Here is a 9,909-nt window from a genome sequence, read left to right as displayed (position 1 = left end):
GGGAAATATACCCATTTTAAGCAGTTCGACCAATTCTCATCACTTTTGCCGTTTTCCGCTATTAAATCAACATTTTCAGATGTAACAACAATGGAGAGTTGCTTGCTCACATTTATTTGAGCTATTTATTACTTTGGAACAGTCAAAAACACTTTATGAAACCTGTAATTCATGATCAAAGTGCTGATAGGCCGATAATAGAAATAGGCTGAGAAATGGTATATTTCCCCTACTTCATTCACGTCAGTACAAGTGATTGCACTGAATTTGGCGGCCATGTTTATTTTAGAAAAACATTCAAATGTTGATTTAAAATCACTCAAAAAGTGGGTTTCTTTGTGGTTTGTAGAAGAATGTTACGTATCGTATTATTTTTATTTCAATTTACTATTTCTGGACCCTGAATTCAGAACCATTATTGACAGTCATTTTCTCAAGAAAGAAGGACACCTTCTACGACCTCAAAAGTTCTGGAGAAGTAGAAGCCCCTTCGGCAGTCGCGTATTTTGACGTTTCTTAAAAGTGTCCTTACAACTTTTAGCAAATTCCAAAACAAAAGCTAACTGTTTTACGACGAAGGTTTGAGTAGACCAGGGATGACCAAAGTCTGGCCCGCGGGCCAAACGTGGCCCGCGAGGTGTAATTTTGTGAGTATTTTTTTTTTTTTTTTCAAAATAAAAATTAATTTGAAATGTTTTTAAAGATTTATCCATATATTTTGTTAAAAAATCCGTCTAGTTGAAACAATTGCACACATTTTAATGTGAGTGAAACTAGTAAATATCGTCAAATTGTTTATCAAACATTTTTGGAAATGTTTATGAAACGTTCAAATTTGTCTTAGTTTAAAAACTGTAATAATAGCAAACATTAAGTATATAAAAATAATAACTTTAAAGTCATAATGCCTTGGGCCTTGCAAGGAGAGTATTATATAAATCGATATAGTGCTCATTTTGTCAAGGGGCATGGATAGATCCGTCATGGTAATGAAATTGAGGGTTTAATTGTATTGTTCCAAATACTGTTAAAACTTCCATTTCAACACAATGGATATCGTTCCATGCTGAAGAGAACCCGCTCTGCCGTAGCACCAAGGCTTATCGATGTCTTTTGGCTTAACCATCTACAAGTCGCGTATTTTGGACACTCTTAAAGTGTCCTTACAACGTGTACACAATGAACACTAACGCGACTGCTGGTGAGTTAAGCTGGCGTCGAGACCAAGAGGTTCTCCGATAGTGGAAATATCACAAATGTACAACAAACCGCTACATATGTGACTTTTCCCCTATCGAATGTGGGAGTTAGGTTAGGACTTTGTTTTCAAAAAAAAAATAGTTTTGCATTTTTTGGTCTTTGAAGATTTAACATTTAGTAATTTTAGGAATTAGATTAAAGATAACAATTATCAGAATTACATTAGGCAGTCAGCGGGAGAAGTACTACAGCCAGAATCGTTAATTTTCATTCATGTTGAGTACTGTTCTGATTTGTCAAAGTTGCCATAGCGTCTCGATCAATCAATAATGAAATGACAAAATTCGTTAATCTGTTGAACTAACGGTTCTCGGATTATGGTTGTATCGACCATTGTTGCGAACCGAGGATCTACTGGAGTTTTGACGATCGAATGGAGCCTAACATTTCAAAAGGGCGCATGGGTTTTGTGAGCAGGAGTATGTCCCTTTCACTCAAATGATAATTTTCATAAGGCGTGAGAGAGATACATTCTTGTTTGCATGAGTTATGTGCCCTAATGAAATGAAATAAGTCGTCTAATTTCTCATTCACGACGGTTGTTTAACTTGTAAAATATGAACTGTTAATTTATGTTTATTGGTTTAGGAAGTGGCAAGACAGGTTTAAAGGCAAGGTAAAAGAATGTTTAGCTTCTAAATAAAAACTTCGGGGATTTAAGATTAAAGTTATTTCAGATAGTTTAAGTTTAGTTAAGGTTTTGGCAGAAATGCTTCTAGGTGAAATGTACGACAAGACTACTGACGGACGTGACAGGACGGGGACCCAGTTTAGAGGTTTCAACATCAAGATTTGTTATTTCATATTTCGTTTTCTAGTGCGACTTTTTGATTCCAATTAGAGTTGGAATGCATAATAGGTTTTCTTTGTATTCACCATTTATACCCCGTTCGCACGGGCGAGTTATAGCCGGTTATAAGACCAAAAGTGGTTATAACTCTTAAAACCGGCTATAACTTTGGTTTTGCCCATACAACGATCTGTCAAACTAAAACTGGTTTTAAAAGTTATAACCAGGTTAAAACTGCTCGAAAAGGGAACTCGACTACTTGAAAACTCATAGTAGTCTTTGGAAAACTTGCAAAACTTTTGACATTGACAGGAAAAAAAAAACTTTTTGCGTACTGGCACGTCTCAATTCCAAGGAGCGGACAAGGCACCGTGAAAAAAAATACCCGGAACTGGAACAAATGGAGAACAACCACCACCGGAAGGAATCCAGGATTTTGTTATAAATTTTAGTTGAAATAATAGAAACTGGTAATTTTTAATTTTCAGTTAAAACAAATGCATTCCCCTGGCCGGATACGCCTTCGCCGACTGCAAGTGCAACCTCGGATTCAGTGCTGAACCATCGCTAGACGGCGTACCAAACGACCCTGAGCCGATAGACAGTTGGAGGTTTGCTGACGACAGCGAGGGTTTTGGCGGTCTAAATGAAACCCCTATTGTTCTGCAGGGTCGGCATGCGCTCAGGCAGGAAATCATCTCCGGAAGCACCTTCAGCCGTTTCGTTCTGCTGCTCGGTGGTGGACATGTAACTCGCCGGCGTCCCAACGTCGTTGTAGTCTTCGCTGACCCTTTGTGCCTGCCCTATCGCACTCGAGTATGTTGACGGAAGTGTGAAGTGGGCGTTCCCGATGTGTCGTGGAATTGCTCGGTTTCCGACGCAGGGTAGTAGTTGTAGAGCAGGTCTTCGGTGTGGCTCATGGTTCCCGTACGGAGGATGCACAATGCAGCAATGCCGGTTGGTCGCTGCTCGTTTGTTCTGGCCACGATGTTGTGTGGATGAACCACGAGTGAGCCACCGGTGATGCCGGAGTATCCGAATCGCGGGGTTCTGAAGTTCCTGGATGACTCGCTTCACACAGGCTCGTTGAGCTGTAGTCGAATCTATGACGGTTCTCGTGTCTTATCGCACTTCAGGATCAAAACCAGAGCCTCAACCCACGATCCGCTGATCCGGCGAATCCCATCAGCTCGTTCTGCAACAATTCGTGCCCCAGCTCAGCCTCAGCCTCAGCCTCGACGTCGATCAGCTTCAAGCAAAGTACACCATCGATTTAATCGATTCAATGGTACTCTGCACCAATCCCAAAGTCAAGCTTTCCCTTCGGGGCAACCCGAAATCTGTGTTCCGACCGAGGCGCCCTTAGACTACAGCATGGAAGGTGTCGTTGTGCGGAAGCCCAAATGGACCATAAGCATCTGCGGTGACGTTTCCACATCCAGAACCTTCTCACCGACATTTCCATTTCTAGAACCTTCTCACCATCAACACCCACAAGAGCTCAACCTGTGGTTATCTGGATAACATCCTAGTCGGAGGTCGGACCGGAACACCATGCAGGAGATCGTCGACCGGTCTTAAGAAGTTCTACCGCTCACTTTAAAGTTAGTCGAGACCGGTACGGAAACGGATCCAGTTTGCAAGCAAGTTATGAGTTACGTACATGAAGGCTGGTCAAACAAAAAGGACTCCCAGTTTCAGCATTTCTACCATCACCGAGGCGGACTGTCTGCAGTTTCCGGGTGTCTTCCTTACGGTCGGTCATCCCTTTGTAGTTCCACAAACGCGTCTCCCAACTGCTGCGCAAGGGTCACCCTGGTGTCGTGAAGATGAGGACGATCGTCCGAAACTACGCGTATTGGCCTGCACAGCACCGCGCAGCTTGTCCACACCTGTACTGACTGCGCATCGGTTGCCAAAACAAACGACATATCAACTCTTGAGTATTGGCCAATACCGAAGAAAGAGTGCATATCAATTCCGCAGTCCAACGGGCTTCAAGAGGGCACTGAAGAAAATCACAGCGAGGGGAGAAGCTCTCGGCCGGGCCAGGCAGAAGCTTCCACACATACACCGGCTTAAGTACTCCTGGGCAGACCACTCCGGAAATCGCTCAACCTGCTCAAGCAGCAAGCAGGAGAACCAGAGTCGAAGTGTTCATGCCTAACAACCCTGCATCTAAGGTCAGGTCATCACTGTCGGGTTTAACTGTGACCATTCTACGCAGGTGACCACGGCTGCACGCAATCTAAAGCTGCTGATCCGGTAATCCTGATTTTTAGATTTAAGTTATTAGAACCCTCGTACCTGCAGATCGAAACGGTCTTATCTGCGTTTTTCAGGCAATTCATATGTAGCATATTTGTAATAAATGAAATCAACTTGGTTAAATGCTCGAGCGTGTTGGACAGGTCATCTACAACGTTCGGCTGCCGGACAAAGCAGAACCTGGTCCGATCGCAATGTAACCAGATAAAACAGCGGTGTGAGCCGAACAGCGAAGCTGTCCCAGTCGGTGCTGATTCCGCTCGACATCCTCCACTAAAAACAAGCTGCTCGTGACGTCACTGATGCTCCCCCGGTACTGGTTCCACAACAAGCGAGGAACCCTACTTGCTAAAAAACTCCGCCCTGAAAACGCCCCACCGTACCAAGGAGCTGTTGGAAGAACGTCCCTACTCACGACTCATCTGCCCCTGTCAGCTTAATACCTGTCAGCTTGATAGACCTGAACCGCGTCGGGAGCATGAGTGGAGATTCATTTTGGTTCGACCTTATTTAGTTGAAGCACTCGTTTTGTAATTTGTTAAATAAAATTTTAATTTATTGGCGGCGTACTACATATTTTTTTTATTCGAGGAACCAATTGAAAAAAACAATTGTTCGCTCTAAACCATTTACCTTGGCGTTCTCTACTGCAAGGTTCCTACGCGAAACTATGTGTCCGAAAGTTTCAAGAAGGCATGATCAGACAAATCTTATATCGAATAATGCTACGAGCAGACTGGGACCGAACCCAGGTCAACTGGTGTGAGAACCACGCTTACCACGAAATATGTCATCTCAGTAAAGTGACTGATGTACTTCAATTTGGTCTACATCGGGGGTTCGTTGTTTCCCTGATTATTCAATGAACAAAGTCCGCATTTGAATCCATCTCCTGCCACTTCATCTATGTATGTTACGCTTCAGCTTTGGGGAATTATCCTTCTTCTTTTATTCCTCACATTTTTTGTAATGATTTTCCTATTCTTAGAATGTACTGACATCCAGTACCAACCCACCAGAACCGAAGCCATGGCAGGTGTCCAGATGGGGGATACCGAAAAGAATTCCCCCACACATAATGGGGAGGCCACGCCGGGGTTTAACGGTACGACTTCTGGTAATGAGCACCGGCATCGGGACCTTCGAACTTCTTCGGTTCGCAACGACGCGGGTCAGCAACCAGCTGGTTTCGGTCGTACTGAGTCAGGATGGTAATGAGTGCCTTCAAAGACGCCTCACTTCTTATAAAACGAATCCAAGGCCTATGAGATGGCCTGGCGGATGTCGTAGAACTGAACGACATGACAACCACCGCAAACCGAGTTACGGATGTACACGCCGGTGAACTTTTCCTTGACGAGCTGCTGCAGCAGCTCCTGCAGATTATACTGGAGAATCTTGGGTTTGATCTGGTCCAGCGGGTGTCCGTTCACGTAGAGCGGATCGGTGTTCGCTGGACGACGTTGACGGGTTCCTTGCGTGCTGTGGGTATATATAGATAAGTAAACTACAAACTAAAAACGATGGTCAGCTTGGTCATAACTATCGAGATTACAGCTTGTGGGTCCGAACAGAACACCGAATCGTATTCAAACGATTTGGGAAGGGTAATTTAAGGCCTCTTGGGAGTCTTTCGATTTCCGGTTCCAGCTCGCTGTAGTACAACACGGGGTACGGAAGCATTCCGGCAAAATTCATCGGAATCGCTAAAAAGAGACCAATGAAAACAATAATCTTGTGAACAATTTACATACAACCAATCGACCTTTTTCCGTTGCACCCGTTTGCTTCTAGGAGCGCTCCACTCAAATGTATCCAGGGGAAGCTGTCTGGATTGGCGTACACAGTTACGTCAGAGCCGCGTCCGTTTCCGGAATAAGATGATGTCCGGTGGTCGGGTTCTCAACGCGGCCATTGGCACGAACGCCGAATCAAATCAAACCAATTAAACCGAGCAAATATACCAAACAGAACACATCACAGCCTGCTATAATCTGTCAAAATAGTTAAAACCGTTAAAACCATTCGCACCCGTGCGAACGGTTGGGTTTTAACTTGGTTATAACTTATAACCATTTCGTTAAAACCGGCTATAACTCGCCCGTGCGAACGGGGTATTAGTTAACTTTTCAAAATATGTCAGAAAAAAAAATATTAAAGTTCTTCCGAGCCTTTTTTAAATAACTATTTTAGAGTTCCTATATTCAGTTTTAAAGTTAGATTAACGTAACTGCTCAAGTCATCCAAGTTCTTACTACTCACACCTACACTAATTTTCTTTCACCTTCCCCCTCCCGATCCCCTATATCTTCCGGTGGTGTTCATTTTGTATGCAATACTAGTTCGGCCACTACCCTTTTTTCCACAAGAAACCGGACTTGGACTGACTTGAGGCCGCGTCCCCCACCTTGCTCCGTAAAACGAAAACGAAAACGAAACGAAATTCCGGACACTAGATTTTGTTTATGAATCTCACAAATTTGGACTGAAATGTTAGTGAATGGCATTCTTTAGGTCACAAATAAGCTGTTAACATCAAAACAATCGATAGTTTATATAAAAATTTGCTAGAATTTAAGGAAATCAAAAACATAAATTTCTGCTTTGCCTTCCCAGTGCTTCGGACGCCTATGAAATATTTCCGTTGAAATGTTTCGCATTTCTGGTAAACTTATAATTTTATATTATTTGATTGTTTTGGCATTAACTACAGCGTTCAAACAAACTTTAAATGAAAGTTGATGTTGGAATTCATCAAATAACACAGTTTTGACATTCATAATGCGAACTTATATCCAAATAATTGATAAAACAGTTCGAAGCGTCCGGGAATTCGAATCATGACGTTAGCCTAAGATGTTACAAAAAGACTCACGAAAAATGCAAGAAGGAGCAACTCATCTAAAAAACACAAAAATCATTTACTGAAACTGTTTTTTTTTTTAAGTGCTCTAAACGTCAAAATTTTTAAAAACCGAATAATGGAATCGATTCTCCAGACAATTTTACATAAAAGTTTCCATATTGACTACTGTCCTAAGTCAAATCCTTGTGAAGTTACAGCGGCTTTAAAAATAAAAAATGTTGAAAAAATAGGTGTTTTGAGGGTTTTTTGCAATTTCTATATGACAGACTTGATTTTTCAGTCTCGAAAATATTTTTACCGAAAAGCTCGTCCAATTTTCCATAAGATTGTCTTTGACCACTTTTCAAAATAACTCGTTTTTTTTTATGATTTAAGCTAATTTACTATCCAGGTTACTATACTACACTGAAAAATATTATGTTTTCAGTAACGACCCCCGGGTCTTTTGTGGTCTCTATTGCAAGTTTCTGCTCGAACCTAGGAGTCCGAAGGCTTGAATGGGGAGAGCACCCAAACCTCTTTTTACTCCAAGGAACCTTCCACCCCAGTGTTTGAACTGACGACCTTTGGATTGCGAGTCCAACCGCCGCCAGCGATTCCACCGGAGTAGGCTTGGTTTGGTGTGTTGTTTGTACTTATGGCATGGATACGACTCCTACACCTGAATGACTTAACGGCCTAACAACCAAGGCCGGGACCGACATTTTACTTCCTTATCCGATGGAAGGTTACCCATACATCCAATTGAAATGTGGTCCAAGACAAACTTATGGGAAATTGGACGAGCTTTCCGGTAAAAATATTTTCGAGACTGAAAAATCAAGTCTGTCATATAGAAATTGCAAAAAAACCATAAAAAAACCTATTTTTTCAACATTTTAATTTTTAAAACCGCTGTAACTTCACAAGGATTGGACTAAGGACAGTAGTCAATCGAGAAATTAAAAAGAGAGATGTGAGCCGGTAACATGGAGTGAAACTTTCGCAGCTGTCATGGTAAACTTCACAGCAACTTGACAGAAAGTTTAACTCCATGTTGCACTTTTAATTTCTCGATATGGAGACTTTTATGTAAAATTGTCTGGAAAATCGATTCCCGTATTCGCTTTTTGAAAATGTTGACGTTTAGAGCACTTTTCAAAAAAACAGTTTCAGTTGATGATTTTTGTATTTTTTTAGGTGAGTTGCTCCATCCTGCATTTTGACGTAGACTTACGTCTTTGTCGAAGGTACTGGGGTGCCATTCCAAAAAATCCGGGCCAAAGGCCCTGGAATATTGCGTCATCCGTCAATCACTTATATCTTCCTTCCCTCAAATCGAATCGGCACGATTTTGGTTCCATTCGATTCGAAAATTATTCAGCAATTTGCTATTAAATTTTCAATGTTGGCAAAATAGTTTTACTATTGTAACAACTCAATGTTTTAAAATGTTTTCAAAATGCAGAGATTTTGCAAGCAAAATGAGCACTTCCCACTTAGGACGGGAAGGTCAAGTACCTATTTTGAGGGGAAAATCACACAAGCAGCGCGACCGGTACCGGTCGCGAAAAAGGAGGGGAAGTAGCGGGCCGAAAACATATATAAGAAACTGCGCCAGATTTCAGACCATCATTCACGTCTCAGACGTCGGACCGGCAGCAGCAGCAGGAAAGCTCAGCCCAGAGCAGCAGCAGCAGGAGAGAGACCAGAGCAGCAGCAGCAGGAGAGAGAGGGACCAGAACTGCAAAAGAAGCGCGCATCGCCTTCTCGTCGTCACCGTCAGCCAGTTGCCTCTCGATGGCCGGACCTTTTGGATCTTTCGTGGTAGGGGGTGAGGATTTCCCAACTCTTCGGAGTTGCCTCACACCCCGTCCCTCGTCCCACCCGGGGCTGCCTTCTCGCCGAACAGTTGCCTCTCGTGGGTCAAGCCGTGGTTGTGAAACAATCAGGAAGGGGGTGAAGAATCCCAGCTCTTCGGAGTTGCCTCACTGCCCGTCTCTCGTCCCACCCGTGATGAGTCGGTGAAATGCCTTGCAGGAACTAGTGTTGGTCTTCGGGGGTGACGGATTGCACAGCTTTCTGAACCCCTCTCTCCACCACATTATGCTACCAAACTTTCATTCGGTTCGCGAAAAAATCGTTTTTTGTTCTTCTCTCCTCCATTCGATGTTTCCATTGTTTAAATAAGGCTTTCTAGTCAAAGATTTACCAACACATTCAAAGTATGGTTACATGGCAGTTGCGGTCCGATTGAGTTGACTGGAGTGTGTAAGTTCTGTTTTGTCGGGGGGTCCCTCTCCCATTTATATTACGATCTTATTCCGTTAATGTATTTCAATATTGTTTTGATCACCGGAAGTCAATTATAATTATTTGCTTATATTGGCAATTTGCGGCGAGAAATATTAAGCTAACCTAGGACAGAAAGAGGAGAGACAGAATTGAAGATCGCGACAACAGTTTTTTCAAACCTTTTGTCACATGGTGGATAGATCCAGACAGGGCGCTGGCAGTTATAAGGGGAAAGGAGGTGAAGAAGCTAAGGGCCATTCATTCTAAGTGTAATATTTGGTTGAACTAGCTTTTTAGGGGTCTTCCATTAACCGACACAGAAGGTGTCGGAGAATGTCCCACATAGTTGACACACGATAATTTCTTTTCGTGTTTCGTCATCTATGGGACGACCCCCAAAAAGCTAGCTCAACCAAACTCGCTATATACTCTTAGTGGCGCACTTCGATTC

At 42.8% G+C, this 9,909-nt stretch overlaps 1 protein-coding gene across 1 annotated transcript; it reads right to left on the bottom strand.

Moving 5' to 3' along the window:
• Positions 1 to 1,600: 1,600 nt before the first annotated feature.
• Positions 1,601 to 5,805, bottom strand: LOC120431878 (40S ribosomal protein S16-like; the record flags this gene model as incomplete). Its single annotated transcript, XM_052707090.1, is given in 2 exon segments — positions 1,601 to 5,556; positions 5,558 to 5,805. Coding segments are annotated over 2 exon segments (387 nt in total), but the record flags the coding sequence as incomplete, so codon positions are not given.
• Positions 5,806 to 9,909: the final 4,104 nt, after the last annotated feature.

Source organism: Culex pipiens, chromosome 2, assembly GCF_016801865.2.
Source record: "Culex pipiens pallens isolate TS chromosome 2, TS_CPP_V2, whole genome shotgun sequence".
Taxonomy (NCBI): domain Eukaryota; kingdom Metazoa; phylum Arthropoda; class Insecta; order Diptera; family Culicidae; genus Culex; species Culex pipiens.
The sequence above is the reverse complement of the archived record's forward strand: the minus strand, read 5'-3'. Positions and strand labels throughout refer to the sequence as shown.